At 36.4% G+C, this 17,294-nt stretch overlaps 1 protein-coding gene across 1 annotated transcript in view; it reads left to right on the top strand.

Moving 5' to 3' along the window:
• The window catches only part of LOC141428282 (uncharacterized), a 221,814-nt gene extending 208,810 nt beyond the window's left edge, over nucleotides 1-13,004 (top strand). The window contains exons 4-14 of the mRNA XM_074088180.1: nucleotides 938-1,229; nucleotides 1,959-2,548; nucleotides 4,067-4,422; nucleotides 5,254-5,487; nucleotides 6,107-6,295; nucleotides 6,747-6,953; nucleotides 7,559-7,772; nucleotides 8,224-8,454; nucleotides 8,956-9,143; nucleotides 9,841-10,063; nucleotides 10,448-13,004. Of these exons, the coding sequence (XP_073944281.1) occupies nucleotides 938-1,229; nucleotides 1,959-2,548; nucleotides 4,067-4,422; nucleotides 5,254-5,487; nucleotides 6,107-6,295; nucleotides 6,747-6,953; nucleotides 7,559-7,772; nucleotides 8,224-8,454; nucleotides 8,956-9,143; nucleotides 9,841-10,063; nucleotides 10,448-10,555 (2,832 nt within the window). The 3' untranslated portion in view covers nucleotides 10,556-13,004. The remainder of the gene's footprint in view (nucleotides 1-937; nucleotides 1,230-1,958; nucleotides 2,549-4,066; nucleotides 4,423-5,253; nucleotides 5,488-6,106; nucleotides 6,296-6,746; nucleotides 6,954-7,558; nucleotides 7,773-8,223; nucleotides 8,455-8,955; nucleotides 9,144-9,840; nucleotides 10,064-10,447) is intronic.
• Nucleotides 13,005-17,294: the final 4,290 nt, after the last annotated feature.

A 17,294-nucleotide genomic window follows, 5' to 3' on the forward strand; every position in this document is an offset into this window, starting at 1 on the left:
GTTTGTTATCGAAAAATGTCTGTTGCATTTCAACTTTTTTGTCCTTAGTTAGAATCAAAGAGAGTTGCATATTCTTTTGTGGGTCTGAAAGTCTAATTTAATATTGCTTGCGTAAAATGACATTACAAAAACACTGACGTATCTATAAATATTTTAAGTGAACGTTATATTACTACCTGAGCCGCGCGTGCCTTGCAATATTAAATACTTTGTTTTAGGACCCTACTAATAATAAAAAAGTGCTTTGTCCCACGTGCAGTACCATATAAAATGTGGTTTAGGTAAATACTTCTGCCTCACAATGCCCACAAAAGGGGGTGCTTTTATAACAGAAATACTTCCCGCGTGTTCTACATTGTAGCATTTTTCAAGTGTTTGCGTTTGCTAAAATGAGTTACATTCATTTCGGCTACATGCCTGTGCTTTGATAACTTGTTTTTGAATTATGTAAAATACGTTTTATGTTAACAGGTACAACAAACCTATTTAAAAACATTTATTTTATAAATCTCCATCATATATAAACTACCTTGATACATGCAAATAACACTAAATAATCACTTCAACTTTTTTCTTTGTTTTTTTTTATGAATTTTAGTCCCGGTCCAGACGGAGCGTAAAGTCAAAAAATGTAACTAAATGCTTTTCCTGATTAGGAAATTTAATGTAAACTTGTATAACATAATCAATCACAAAAAATCAGAAAACATTACAAAATTCTCATCATATACATAAAGTAAATAAGAACCATTGTTCATTTAATTAAGTACCTTTCATTTTTCAATTTCTATTTTTTTTTAGCTAAAACGGCAAAAAAGAGACACTGGAAAAATTGAAAATTACCCTTCCTCTCCTGTTCTCTGGTTGACAGAGAGAGCCATATTTTTAAATAAATGTGACTAACATACAAAGTCATTGTCTTTCTTTCTCCTTTCAGGTCCTCTTCGATAGTTTCACACTCGGTCGCTTCACGTCCTTCACCGAAGATGGCTGTCCGGACGGTTACATGCAGATTCAGGAGGCAAGTCGACCACAGGTTGGAGGATCCTGGTGCGGCACTTCCTGGGGCCCGTCGATATATTACAGTGAAACAAAGTCCATCACACTCATCGTACGCCTACTCCATTTGTCAAAAGAACAGAACAATTACAATTTTGATTTCCGAATGGCATACAAAGTCCTAAGAAGAGAGTATGCCACGGTACGCTTCGGAGGAACTCCTCCATCAGGTAATATAAATCCCATCAAAACATAAATGTGAAATGAGAGCCAAGTTCAATATTATGATATTAGTATATAGAGTGGAGGAAATGGGGGTAGGCCTTTGCCCAGCAGTGGGACACCTCTACAGGCTTCTAAATATATAATATAGTATATGTCTTGATTGTTGACTTTAAAGACAAAAGAAGTGAGATTATTCCTTTGTATTCATAACTACCTATCTGGATGCCTGAACTTTCTAGGTCATCTGTAACTGGGTTAGAATTTTGATCTATAGGTGCGTCAGTGATAAAAATGTCGATTTTTGGATGTTAATATCTAAATAACCGTTTGAGGTGTCTTTATGAAATTTGGAGTACATATTATGTATCTCATAAGTCTCAAGAAATGAGCCAAATTTGACATATTTATGAGAAATAGTTTTTGAGTTATGAGGGGGTCAAAAGTGGCTCAAAATGGATCGGGTAAAATTACACACGGTGCTGCTCTCCAGTTCTGTTAGCTTGAACTTGGCTTGACACGCTGCCGCGTGTCTAGATAAAATAATACAATATATGATATATCGGTAACCCTGAGCTATGTCGTTACACACATTTATTGCCTTCTCCATTCGAATCAAACCATAAATCTTATAATAAATAAAACGTCTCACAAAATATTACTTTTTAGGTAAGGGAAAACAAAATACATGGCAGCAAAAAATCTTTCACAAATCTAATAACCATTTCTCGTTTCAGAACGCCCTTTTTTCAAGCTCAGGCCTATGCCTTATCCCGTAAACATATCACGGGGTGAAGATACGAACGTCGCGAGGACGACAAAAACCGAGTATTACCTCGGGGATTTGATCTCCGGAACTTATTGCTCGCGGATCTTCAGCGACTGCGATCGTAAAAACTGTAGGCTACAGTCACCAAATTTCCCCGGCGTTTACCCGAGAAATTTGACCTGCTACTATGCTGTGCGACAACACGAAGTGCCTCAAGGAAAACACGCTTTAATTGTGGTGAAACAACCAAATGGTCAGCTCGTCTCAATTAGGAGTCAGAAGGCATTGTACGCCGCGTCTCAACAAGAGCGGGGAAACAATGGGCGTGAGTTGAAAGTCTGGCAACAATGCGACGAAGTGCAGGACTATGTTACGGTATACGATGGTTATACGACTCGAGATCCTGTTATTCTGAAGTTTTGTGGCGGAGGTGTCGCCATCCCCGAAGCGATATCGAGCGGGCCTGAGTTATTAGTAGAATTCACGACATCACCTTTTGGAACTTTCTTGCAGCCAGCGACTTTGCAATCGTTACATGGATTTCAGATGGAAGTTGAGGTAGGTTAGAATAAATTATCTCTCAACTTTGAACAGTGCTACTTATTCAAGGAACGACTAAATATTACGGAAAAATTCAGCGGGTGAACCAAATATTACACTATGGTAAGAGTAAGAAATGAGGGGAAAATTAAACAGAAATCTTTAAATCAAAAGCTGTGTATACACATACTACTGCAGCTCTATGATTTTGTTAAGTTGGTAACCTACGCCAAGTAGGTAAGTCTACCATATATTGTGTAGTATAGATACGCAAAAAAACACTACTGTTTCTGCCTCCTGTTGCTGTAAATTATTGTTTGATTTTGTTATACATACATTCAAAATCAAAATCAAAATATCTTTATTCAATTTAGGCTGTATAACAAGCACTTATGAATGTCAAAAAAATCTACCACCGGTTCGGAAAAACCTCTGCTGAGAAGAATCCGGCAAGAAACTTAACGAGGTATATTTTTTTTGAACAGATTTACAATATTATTAAATGATATGTATACATCACAAGTATTTAACACAACTTTATTTTTAACACTTTATTATAAGTATCATAACTATTTCATTTAACTTTAATTAATAAAGAATGCGGTATTACTCTAATAATGTAAAATCGTAATGCGTTTAACTATCAATGGTTTTTTTTAAACAGTTTGAAGTGGGCTTCTCGAGCTGGCTTGGACCTCAGCCAAATTGCAATTAAGCGAAAAGTTGGTGTTTCTGGGCGATAAGTGTCCATTGTTAATGATGATCAGCTGCGATAAACGATCAGCTTGTTTCATGTAACACTTAACTATGTTAATAGTAAAGATATTTATTTAGATGTACGGTTGCGCAGCATCAGATAGAGGTTGCACAAGTTTAGTATGTATACACATTTATCTGTAAATGGACACTAAACGTTTAATGTATCGTGTTGTAGTATTGGTTAATGAGATTTAGAACGATTTTAAGTTTATGTAGGTATTTGTTTTTAAGGTAATCGGGCAGAATTTCGCGCATAATCTTGAAATACAGTCAGATTAATTCGTGACAAAAATCAATAATAATATTCTGAATTTAACAAAATTACACAAAAATAGAAGGTAGGTATTAGACGCAAATGGTACATTTTTTTGGTATGTGCCCTCGAATGCTATCGTATATCATCACGGAGTATTATTTAAAGTGTTTCGTTTCGGGTGAATGGCCATAAATCAAGAAGTGCCCTGGAGGCCCCGTTTGGGCCCCTGCCAAAGTGTAATTAGTACCAAAGGCCCCGGCCGAGCGGGCCGGTCATATAATGGGGCACCGACCAAACTGTATCCGCACATTGTTTAAACTACGGAATTAGGACACGACCCCTTTTTACATAAACTTAAAAGCAAATACCAAGGCAACATTGTTCTACCCCACAGAGTTTAACCAAACATGTAGTCTCAGAAAACAATCAAGTTCCCGGAATACCAATTCAGTTTCCATTTCATTAGGTTTGATTAACGATTGGAAGTCTGTTTGTGTTGTCATATAATTAATCTATTTCAGGTCAGATTCGTCGATCAACAGTCACCTACGTATGCTAAGAACAAAAGAGCTTGCGAGTTTTGGATACGGGGGACGGGTAGAGGCATTTTAGAGCACCCTCAGCATTCACTTCCTCCGAACACTACGTGCTTGTATCACATGCAAGGTATCGACACGTCAGGCCCGTCGGGAAGGAACATTATTTATAGGAGACCGTCATTTTCAGCCCCTAGATTCCGAGTATGGTTTTCGGTATTGAAATTCTACGTAATCAACGCCCTCAATCCTAATTTACCGGAGGACGAATACTGTGGAAGCCATTTGAATATATGGGACGGTCCTATGAGAATATCACCCGGGTGCAGTGATATTTTTTGGTGAGTGAGCTCTCATCCTATTTACATCGCTCCGTTACAAAATTGATCACCCCTGAGGGTTTAATCGAGAACGGCAACCTGTTTGGTATAAAAAATTAATACCACAAATGTAAGAAATGTATTTCAATCAAATCTTTTACGGTCATCTCAATCAAAAAATGGATGCACAGAAAAACCAGAAAAATAAGACCATCAAATCGAATTTAATCCGTATGCAACCACAAATGTGTTTTCATATCAACCAATCAAAAAATGGAAAGCAGTACAAGCAGAGTTTTAATTTAACGCTATTTTATTTTACATTTGTATTAATCGAGTTAGTGCCAATTTATACTATCCGATGTTTTATTTTTTACTTTTCTCTTTGAATATTATTGTTTTGCCTGTGGACACATCCAATGTATCTAAAGCTCTCATGTCATATCATTCTTGAGGAAGAAAATAGACGATAACTATAATATGTACTCTGTTTCTACGGCAGGCGAAAAAACTTATTTATTTATTTATTCGACTGGATGGTAAACGAGCAAGGGGGCTCCTGATGGTAAGAGATCACCACCGCCCAAAAACTTTGGTACTATGGGCAACATTTCGCATGTATCTCTCATTGTCATTCTAAAACATGATATATCAATTTTTATTGTCTTGAGTGACAGTCTGTTTAGTATACCTTGATTACAAAAACTACAAATTGAACAGTTCAGCTCACTTTTATAGGGCGGGAATCGAGAGAGTTATACTTTTTTTTTACCTAACTAGTTGTTTCCACGTTGGTGTTGACAGTTCCCTTTCCCACAAAATCTGTTCTCATGAATTTTTTTTTGTTTTCAGTGACAAAGAGCGATCAGTACAAATGTCGCGAGCCACATCAGCTCAATCGGTCATAGTTGGCCGACCTCCAACCAACGCCACGCTCATAGCCCGTTTTTGCCGTGAGCGAGCGCCTCGAACCTGCGAACATGCTATCTTGAGACGATCCAGAACTTGCGCCCGCACTGAAAGCTTCTTGTCGAAGGGAGACTCACTGACGTTGGAGTTGAAGCTGACACAGGGAACGGCGCTCAAGTGAGTTCATAAAAATAATCAAAATAAATACAATTTATCAGTCATTATTTTAATTTGATTGCATAACGGGTATTTATTATTTAATATTTGATACATTTCCCAACTGAGTTAATGCATGAACAATTTTTTTAAAGTGAAAGTATTTTAGGATTGTTGTTACAAAACAAACCTAACCTAATTTACAGAATAGTACTGGAATATATCCTGAATAGTTTACAGTTTCAGAAAAAATCGTTGGAAAGGAAGGATATTTTCTGCGAATAGTCAGGATCCCAGTCAGGATATATAAGGCATGTTTAAGTTTGTGCACATTCTCGTGCGGAATTACATTTGAAATTTACCACGAGCTTTGCGGTGAAGGAAAACATCGTGAGGAAACCTGCACAAACCTGCGAAGCAATTCAATGGTGCGTGTGAAGTTCCCAATCCGCACTGGGCCCGCGTGGGAACTATAGCCCAAGCTCTCTTGTTCTGAGAGGAGGCCTGTGCCCAGCAGTGGGACGTATATAGGCTGGGATGATGATGATGATGACATTAATAGAGGATTAGTGAGTGAAGTGTGAACTATGTAGTATATAATAATTTTTATTTATATTTATTCACAACTTTCTGCTTTCAGACCGATATTCTTCAAAGCGCTGTACGAGTTCGTTGACCTCCATCAGGACGGCGAGCCGTGGGGACGTGGCCCGTGTTCTAGAAGATTCTCCTCACGTTCCTTCCCTGAAGCGCCTCCAGATCCTCCCGTAACATTTTCTTCGCCAAGAGACGTTTTTTTGTACGGCCGAGGTGGTTCCAGAAACATAAGGTAACATTACGAAACGTTAAAAAGTCGAATCAATCTATTTACTAAATAAATTTTTTGTACCTGTTCCGATGGTAAATTTCGAGTTAAGTTCTCAATACGTACTTCGCTGCTTATTTGTTAGGTCTAAAACCGGAAAACCCTAATACAAATTCTGAGAAGCTTCTAACACTATGACGTTCAAGAAATATTTTTTAGACAAAAAGCTATCTATTTAAAGTATTTAATAAAAGTGAAAATCTTTCACGAATGCTCTTGCCCAAACTTCCAAGCATTACGTAGTTTTGTAAAAATTCCGATAAATGACATCGAATTCTTCTGGCGCATATCTGCAGTCTGCAGTGCTGACGGAAAAAGGCGCTTTACACGATTAGTCTACAGATTAAAATCAGCTACCATTTTTTTCGCTTTTAAAACACATAAACCATTAACAAATTGCTTGCTCCCATTCCAGCTGCACCTATCGCTTCGAAGCTAACCCTGGTGAGGTGATAAGACTCCGCGTCTGGGGTATCCGCAGTGGAGGCAGGCTATGTCGATCAGTGCACTCGGCACACTCACCCTGGTACCGCTGCGCAGGCGACCCTACTGCGGCCGTGAGGATATTTGACAGGCTCTGGCGAGATAGCGGACCTGGTGTACCGAGAGATTGCTTGTGCAGGTGAATACAATCCCAATAATGTTATACGTGTGAAGTTTCCAAATTTGTTCTTTTTGTTTTTGTAGTGTCTTAGCCATCTGTTAACAGATGAATGTTACATTGTGTCTTAAGGGCGGTAAATAAGGAATTATGAACGAGAGTATATTAGAAGCACGAAGTCGAAGACAGGGCTTTAACGAGTCGATGTTCGTAATCTAGTACCACCCGTGCGACATACAATGTTTTTCATTACATTCGCTAGTTAAATTGTTTATTTGTAAGACAAGTTAGAACCAAAATTGGATGTTATTCGAAACAAGAAAATCAAAGTAGTCAACAGATGAGATAAATTGTTGATGAACTTTGACGAATGCTTTTGTAATAATTAACTCTGAGTCCTCATAACCTCATAACCCTCATAATCTAAGCAACAGAAATGTGTGAGAATTGTGCAATAAATTATTTAATCATTACTTCAAAATTTCGATCGATTATATGAACACCCGAATAAGAATTTTACATAAGACTAAATAGACATTTCTATGCTTTGAAAGTTACTCACAATTACCCGAGAAAGCAGCAAAGTATGAACTATATCTTTCACGTAACTGTTTTGAATGTTCCAGTGATATCAACGACTACGAGTTTACATCCACCGCGACCATCGCCGAGCTGAAATTTGATGTTGTCAACATGTCAGCTGTGGACGACTTCAGGTCTTTTGGCTTCGAGGCTTCAGTGGAGTTCGTGAGGCTAGAAACAGTCTGCGAGAGTTCGCATAAAGTGCACGGGGCTAGTGGGGAGCTGAGACTGTCGACTTCTAATCCAATGTCTGATGCGGTAAGCGTATTCTATTAAAACTTCCGTCTTCAACGTCCATTACTTATCATATGCGATGAAATGATACAACATTTGGTTTATTGCCATTTTTACTGAAATTTGCAATGTAGACAATTTTTTATTCAGAGTTATCTGATTGTACAATATTTATGTCATCACATTAAAGAAATTAGTTTAATTTTTATTTTTCATATTTCTACGTTTGTGCGTAGCTGTGGGTCACAGTCAGATTGAATAAAAATTTGGTAGGTATTTTATGAAAAATTAGTACCTATTTCATTTTTCGGTTTATGACGATTGCTATCTTAAAACTATTTGTTAATTCAAATATTTCGATACGTATGAATACGATCATTGAAATGAATCACCATAAATATGTCAACGTAAAATAATGCAATGTTTCAGAAGGTAGAAATAGCGACTAAAATTCGCCATCTTTCTTATATTACAGGACCATTGTGAACACCGTCCATGGTTGATCGACCCGTCACCAGGCCGTTATCTTTACCTTCAAATCCAAGGCAGCATTATAAAAGAACCAGAACTGGATAACTTTACACTCCTGAACAATATCACTGTTGCACCAGATTTGAGGCATTTGTGCAGAACTCAAAACAGAATAGCTGTGCATGCTGGGGGATTGACGCCTATATTCATTTGTCCCCTTCCACCTGAAGAACAAGTTAGTTCTTTTTGCCAAATATATGCGATAATTAATGTTTTAAATCTTTAGAGCAAAGAGCTACTTTTGTTTTCGATTGTGTCTTGGTCTATTTATTACCTAATGATGACTTTTTGATTTTATTGTCTACGAGTTGATGATGATAGCAAACAGCACATACAGAATTTACTTTAGTTGTAACATAGATAGACACATACTTTGATACGAAACTTAATAATAGTAACTATATAAAACATTCCGCATTGTGGCGAGATTACTATAAGCATATCTTAAGCAGATGATCATAAGAGTACAAGTTACAATTTGTACAATATACCTAAAGATGTATGTGATCATAATATGTGATCATATGTCTCCCAAAGTAACACAAAGCTTACATTCGACAAAAATACTGAACCTTACGTACGTAACTTTATAACTGTCGTACGGAACTTGATTCAGATAGTCGTTCAAAATATTAAAGTAAATCTTTGACTAAACGAAATACTTCTCAATTTTCAGTACGAAGAAGTAGTGGAGATATTCTCAGAAGGGTGGTCTAAGGAGGTGGATGGTTTAGCACGCCACGTGCTCGGCCCGCCGCCGTCGCCCGATCGGTTTGATCTCGACTGGCCGAGGTCTCTGTCCGTAGAGCTTATTGCAGTGGAGAGTGGAGCTTATTATATTTCGTGGTTGGAACTTTCGAGAAGGTGAGGATTCTGTTCACTTAAAATTTTGATTTCGGCAACATTAGTTATAGTGATACCTACAATTAAGTACTTATATATATATAAAATCCCAATGATACAAGAAACCCATAAATGAATATTATTACTGTTAGTATACTGAAGCCAAATCCATGCAATTGCTTTTCTAATTGTAATCACAGCGGGGCTGTAGCGATTTGACCTAAATCGTACAGTCATGTGGATTCATTCACACTTTTGAACGTGATAACTGACAAGAGTGAGCACACAATCGCATCTTAGTTTCACTTAAGTCATTAGAACAGGCGATTTGCTTCACTCAGACACGCCAGCAATCACATTTGATTCGAGATTCATAGAATGTCATGGAAAAATCCATAACATCGCTTATTTCAGACACACCGTGGTGGCCCAATGCTTTGACCTGTTGCCTCTCAAAGAGAGGCTCATGGGTTCGCTCCCAGGCTCGCACCTCTGATTTTATATACGAAATTACATTTGCAATTTACCATAAGCTTCCAGGTGAAGGAAAACTTCGTGAGGAAACGTAAACACACCGGAAAAAAATTATGGTGTGTGTGAAGTTTCCAATCTGCACTGGACCCTTACTTACTACATCCAAGCCCTCTCATTCTGAGAAAAGGCCTGTGTCCTGCAGTGGAACGTATATAGGCTGAGGTGATGATGATGATTATTTCAGACACGCCAGTAACCGCGGCGGCGTGTTCGCCCTGTCCGGCGACTGCGAGTACCGCTGCGCGTCTCTAGACGCCTGCATAGAGCCAGCGCTGTGGTGCGATGGCATCGCGCAGTGCCCCCACGGCGAGGACGAGCGGCTGGCTCAGTGCTCCGCGCTGCTCCGCGTCCCCGCACACTACGCAGCTGCCATGCTGGCGTTTACTGTGCTGGCAGCTTTTGCTGTGGTTAGTAAAAAACAATAAAAGATAGTCAGCCTTTCAGGAGCAGCCTTTACACTTAGCTGTTCCCACTATAGTCAAGCCACTCCGATAAAGAGCAAAAGTGCAAATATGTATAATGAAGTCAAATATTTTGAACATGAGACTACCGTGAGACTCAATCATATTAAATGATATTGTACCGGATAACTCGCGTCTTAAAACGAGTTTAGCTCGACATGTCTTGTGTGATAGACGTGAGTTATCCGGTACAATATTACTTAAATATGAAGTCAAACATGTAAATTTATTCCAATTTTAAAACTATTGAAGGAGAATCAGTTTCTTTCAATTCACCTCGTTTGCGATAGCTAACCTAGAAGGATCACATCTTTTTTTCTGGTTTTACAGATAGCTTTGGCGCGCAACTGTCGCCGGCGCCGCTCTGCTCTCCAACAACGCCTCAAGAGCCTCTCTTCAGACACCGCCATCTTCGACGAAAAAGAAGTGATTTGCTGACCAAGCGAGGACTCCGTGCGATACGTGGAAGTCGACCGAGTCACCACGGTGTGACTGGCTTCACGCATGGAGTCCATTTGGATGCATGTAAAATTTTCAGAATATTCCAGAACTGCCAGCTTTGGGGATGGAAAATTTTTGTTAAAATTTGTGATGTGAATCGCTCACGCAATTATAAGCTGAATGGTTGTTGAATGGTAGGTACGCTGGAAAAATTGAGGACTGTAAAGTTTAACTTGTTAATAGGGTTAAAGGTTGTGTGATAAAGTGTTCACCTTTTTGGCACTTTTGATAAGCAGCCAGTTTTTAATGGGATAGAAAATAATATAGAATGATCTCCATTGATTTCTTATAGAAATGCTAATAATAATGGTAGTGTTTTCAAAAGTTGGAATGAGGAATCCTCACAGCTGGTTCAAAGTTGAAAATAAATATGGGTTTAGATGTAAATACGACTTGATTCGACGATGCGAATAAACTTAAATTTTGGACCAAGTGCAGTCGATCGGTATTGTATTTGGCTTACAAACATCTTGCAGTTTAAATGTGAGGAATGTAGTAAGTACAAAGACAATGGTTTCAAAAAAATATATAAAACGTAATATTTGAATTCAAAATATTGTTTTAATTAATAAAAGACAACTGCAAGTTAATCAGGATAATGTATTTTGGAAAAAATATTTCAAAGTTTGGACCATACTTACATATAATCAGCCTGCATTGGCCGTGGTTTATTGCGGAAATTTTGACCAAATTTTGGCAATAAAAATCAAAAACGTCTTGATTGGGTGGGACTCTAAAAGCTTTTCAACCACCGTATCCTGTTATTTAGAAAAACCTACTACGTCCGTCAACTAAAAACTCAATCACCACCACCACGTGCAGTGTGGTGTGTAAGTACATTACAATACAATACAATAACTCTTTATTGAACATTAACACATAGTATAAGCAGTACTGAAAACACATGTATATAGAGATTTTGTGTAGTTGTGGAACTGCAATTGGTTTTGGTTGATGGAACCAAACATGGTTGAATAGATGGATAACTCACAGCGGTGGTTGAAACGCTTCCCACTCGACACAGACAGGTTCCCACTCGATTTAGTCCTGGGTGTTTTTGGTGGGGATGTGTACTTTACTTGTGTTAAAGATCATTAAATGGGTACCAATAGAATCTGTATTAAATATGAAACTGTATTTTTCTTTAAATACACATAGCCTACATGTTGTCTCAATGGTAGTAAATAGTGTATGAAAAACCAAATTTTAAAAACAGCGCACAATGTTGAGTAACCGATCGACTTTAGCACAATTTCAGTTACAAGTTATTGTGATTTTTGCAACAACGTGTAAATAAATAGTAAATTAATTGTAGAAAATACTTTTTTTATTCGTTACGTACAGTAAACGTAGAGTTAGGAAGGATATCGTTACGGCAATAATTTTGTTTTGAAGTTAGATTGACGCAATCAAAATTATACCCTGTGTTCTGAATATTTCTTAGTATTCGTATACGTGATATAAAACTGCCATTTTTGTATAAAATAATATTGTTCTTGTATAGATATGAATATTATGAAATTGATTCCAACAAATTGTATTTATTATTGTTTATCGTCTAAAATTGTTCAAAAGACATCAACATTACTGTACTTACGAATAATCCGAATAATAGAAATGGCGTCTGGAAGACATTGTTCATGATGTAGAAGATTTATATATTGTAATTCATGAAATATTCTATTCTAATGGAACCGGTGTAAATATAACTAAGACTATTCATATCTTAGAATCGTATTGAAGTGATAATGTTTGTTTCCCAGGGAAATTACTAAATTTTACGATATCGCGTTAACTATTAGTGAAAATATTAGCAACAACTTTACCTAAATGATAGCAATATTGCATTTGCCAAAGAAATTGTTCCAACAAAAAACCTATGAGCGTTATCATTCAGCTAAAAGTGTTATTAGAAAACTGATTAAGATTTTTAAAATGTAGATAGAAAATCATAAAAAAATATAATTAAAACTAAGTCTACCTATTTAGTTCAGAAGGACATAATTAAGAATTTAATTATCTAAATTTCATTTCAATCACACTTGCTTTGTTACTAGTTTATAAGTTGTTGTTTGAGTTTACTCATCCTAATCATAAGCTAGTGAATTTATTAATTAAGACATTATAGTAACAGTGGATAGATAATGTTTGTATGGTCTTCCATATTATATGACAATTCCGTTTTTTTCCCTCCACCTGAGTTATAGCACGTTGAAATAAAATGGAAATTATTATGGACTAATACAGAATCAGGTTCATCCTGGAGGACAATAATGACGGATAACTAAATAGCTAAGCAGAGATACCTAATTTCACGTTCAAAACAATAATAACGAAGAGTTATGATGATAAGAAGTTTTTAAAATAAATTATTTATTGCATGATTTGTATTTTGTTATTTCTCCATTTAATCCCGCATCAGCTGATAAAAAATGCCCATCATCGTACCTCACAGCAACAATAAAAAAACAGGATTATTAATTAATTAAAATTTTCCTGTTTTCTATTGGTTATGCCGTATTGAGTAAACGCCGATCATAGTTACGATAGTCTGAGCATCACATCACATGTTTATTTCATAGTCCTGTAGGTTGGCTTATGTTGGCTGGTTTTAAGAGTCCCCCCCATCCAAACGTAGTTTCGTTCTAATTTACAAGCAGCACTACAGATCAAAACGAAACTTTGCAACTATAATGGGAATAGTTTGACTTTTAGATATAACTTAAAAATTTGCTTGTGAAAAGTGATTCATGACGAGATGTATCACTTATCACAAAAAAATGATCATCGTTGATGATAATCGTTCAAAGGTTAACTGGAAGAGATCCCTTTAAGGGATCTCCTTCGCCTTTGTACATCTTATTATCCTGTGTTCTGTTATTTTCATGTGTTTTTATTTACAATAAAGTTTTACAATACAATACAATACAAAATGTATCAAATTTGTCTCGCATTGGTAGTAGTAAGTACATGTTGAGTTGTACCCTGGTATGGTTTTAGAAAAGTTGGTCAAAAGTGGTATAACTGTAGATATAACAATATTTCCCAAAAAAATACCACAAAAAAGAAATGTGTAAATAAATTTAATTTCACTTATGCCACAAAACACGAAAATAACCTTTAGAGCAACCTACATAAAGGGGTTACAACTTGATATATATCAATGTGCACGATTTTTTTGCCGAAATGCTACTAGTTGTATCACTTTTCACAGAATTATCTCCGAAACTATAGCACCTAAAAGTACGTGAGATAGACCCAAAAATTCGTTTTTCTTTTGCTGAATATTTCTAAATAAAAACACACAAAATGGTACAAGTCGAATTACATCACTGCTCACAGGAGGCACAGAATTAGGTTTGGTTAAAATAAAATGTAACGGAAAAAACAATAACGAATTTCCATTTCTCATTCAAAACTTAAAATTAATGTGATTTTATTTTGTTATATTGACTATGAACGAAAACTAATTATAAGCATCAAAATAGCTGCTCCCATTATAGTCGCAAAGTTTTATTTTGTTTCAGTGTGTTGTTCGTAAATAGGAACAAAACTACTTTTGTATGAAAATGCGATCAGCGGCGAGCGTACTGGCGACTCTTAAACAACCACAGCGGTTTTCTTTGCAGATTTTCTAACTTCCTACCGTCTATTATCCCTAGTTTAAAAGTGGCGAAAAAACACGAGTAAGAAAGATAGAAAGAAACAAATAAAAATTTTACGTATACAGGATGTCAAAATCCCTCACATAATTTGTTATAATCTTATCAGTTATTATTATAACGTTTAATATTAAATGCCGAATGTAACTAAGTGTTGTGTCTAGCAAAGTAGGTATTATAACGATGATGTCCCGTCCGGTACTTTTATGAATACAATAAGTACAGTCAAGTGCAAAGATATAGTTACGGCCAAAGTTACAAAATAAGGAGACACGACTTTATGCACTTAACATTAAGGTCGTGTAGGTATACGTATTTTTGAAACTTTAGCCGTATCTATATTTTTGCACTTGACTGTACGTACTCGTGACTATCGCTGTTGGTGAATTTCATATTGAATTCTGTGTTACCACTAAATACTACGGCATCAGTTCTAGTTTTGACTATCAGGTAGGGTAATAATTGACAAGATTTCATATTTCTAAGACTATAATTTGATTCGTTCTCTGTATTCTGTTTGGAAAGAGAAAAACGCTGATTATTTTAAAATTTCGCTACAACTAATAATTAATTTATTACATTTTTTTTAAGATGTGCTTTTTCTCAAAGGGCATAACTCCAAAACTACGACACAATAGATCCATTACTTTTGTCTAGTCTCTTAAAAAAAAAGATCACGTCAATCTGACGTAGACGTTGCATAGAGACGTTGTCAAAATTATGACGGCTCCTTTTTCTGGTGAAAAAGGCAAAGGAAACATAATCTATTCTGTCGTAGAGTTGGAAAATTCAGCCATATTTTTTCAATTTTTTGTATTTTTTTAAATATGGAGAAATTAATTATAATAAATATTTTCCCATGTTCAGGACGCAAAACTCTTTCGATTCCTGTAGTAATTTACAGGTGTTAAAAAAATGAAATCTTGTCAATTGTACTCGCTCTGTCGACTATTGATTTCAGACAAACACCATTTACCTACAGCGCCATCTATGCAACGCTGGCCTAATTATTTAGCTCATAGACGAACAAGAACATAAACCAGACTCATTACAGGAAAAATAAAAGATTCTAACTGTATTCACTAGATGTCAGCCACGCATGAACCTGTACCTTTTCTTTCTTTCCTAGAGCCGAGTTTAAGCAGCGTTTTCACCAGAGATGTGCGAGGATGTGTTGCGAGGGATGTTTTTCATTAATAATTAATAACGCGTATTGAGTCTCAACATTTACTGGATAAGACTTCATTACTTTTTAGAGATAAACAAGCAGCTCCATCGAGACTTGGCTATATAGTTTTTTACAGAATGTTTTTGGTGGGATATGTGGTTTTGGTTAGTAGAAGGTACTTCATTGAAACTATGTAAGTCTTGCTAAATCAGTTTCTACTCACAATAATAGTATTTTAAACCGACATTGATAACTATCAGGTTCGCTGTACTGTTCTAGTTACGTTGGAATTGAACATTTTATTGAGAAAATTGCACAACACCGGTTATAAAGCAATAAAGCAATGCCTTATTTTAAAGCGTGCAACAGCTGCATTCGTCAACGAAACACGACTATTATTAGATTTGTTAAATCTTTACCACCTCAGGTAGGTCTTTCTATATTGAGGTAAATTTATTTATTTTATTACACCTATTTCATATTTGTTTTCGACTAATTGAAAAAAAATAGAGTTATTTCAATTATGTAACTATTAGGAATATTTTTTGTTTCATTAGTTCCTAGTTAATCTTCCAATGGAACTTTGTGGTCCAGTTAAAAAAAAAACACTGTGTCCGATCGGTCCGACAAAGCGGAATAATAATTCCTTGTAGTCTCTGTAGTCCAATAAATCGAATCAAGGGGGGAAAAGTTCATGTCGTCCGTTCGGTAGAACAAATGCATCGGATCACGCGGCCAGAGGGGGCTGGTCGGTGATGAACCCCGGAGTACATATGTGAAAAATAATAATTGTGATATTCAAGAATAGAATAGAATAGAATAGAAACGTTTATTCGCTAATTCGCAAATTACAAGTACACAAAATAAAACAAGTATAAAATAAATATTAATGACAGTACCTATTTGCGAAATCGCGAAACGGTCTCAGCTCAGCATAGTGTTGGCCGTAGAGGCCAACGCTGGTCTTCCGCTGAGACCGCTTGGCGACTTCACATTCAATTGTATAGCTCTGGATAGGGAGATGTGGAAGTCAAGAGGAGAGGCCTTTGCCCAGCAGTGGGACACAGTTATAGGCTAAATATAATATAATAATTGTACGGCTGTACAAGATACACTATTTTTTACAGATGAAAGTGGAATAAATTTTGATGAAATTTTCTATGAAGATATCTGGATCTTGGAAATTGAATTTAAATATGGACCTGTAAAATTTCATAACAACTGAATCTAGAGACATTATGTTTTGCTCAATTGTTCTTCATGCAATGCAAATGTGCAATTTTTGGAAATTCCTACGGAAATTTAGTAAAATCTCGAAATTTCTGTTCAACCGCTTTCCTTGATGTAAATCAAACAACGGTTGCTCGGCGAATGACGATATATTTAAATTTGACACCCCTTTTATACTTCCTAGGAAAAATCTCGCCAGCGCGATTCAGGTTGATTTAATTTCCCGTACAGCGACATCTATCGGCACATAAACTAATCAAAATACATATTACGGCTATACATTTCAATTCAACTGCTTGAATGCTAGATCTACCCAATGATTCACACGAGTGAAGCTGTGTAAAAGCTAGTGAATGATAAGATGGAGACTTAGCGTCATATTTAAACAAGCGTAAACAACACTCAGCCGGTAGCATGAACGTAAACTATTTATCGAGTCAGGGAGAGCCCCGATTCCCGTTTTTTTATCACGGACATGACAAAAGGCAAATTTGCTTATCCCTCTACGGTTCACGCGACATGAATACATTCTAGTATTGAGATATGCGTGGCTTGAAACCAAATTATACGTATCGCCTAGTACTTAAAATGTGGGGTCTAAAACTATTTGATAAAT

Source organism: Choristoneura fumiferana, chromosome 5 (assembly GCF_025370935.1).
Source record: "Choristoneura fumiferana chromosome 5, NRCan_CFum_1, whole genome shotgun sequence".
Lineage (NCBI taxonomy): Eukaryota > Metazoa > Arthropoda > Insecta > Lepidoptera > Tortricidae > Choristoneura > Choristoneura fumiferana.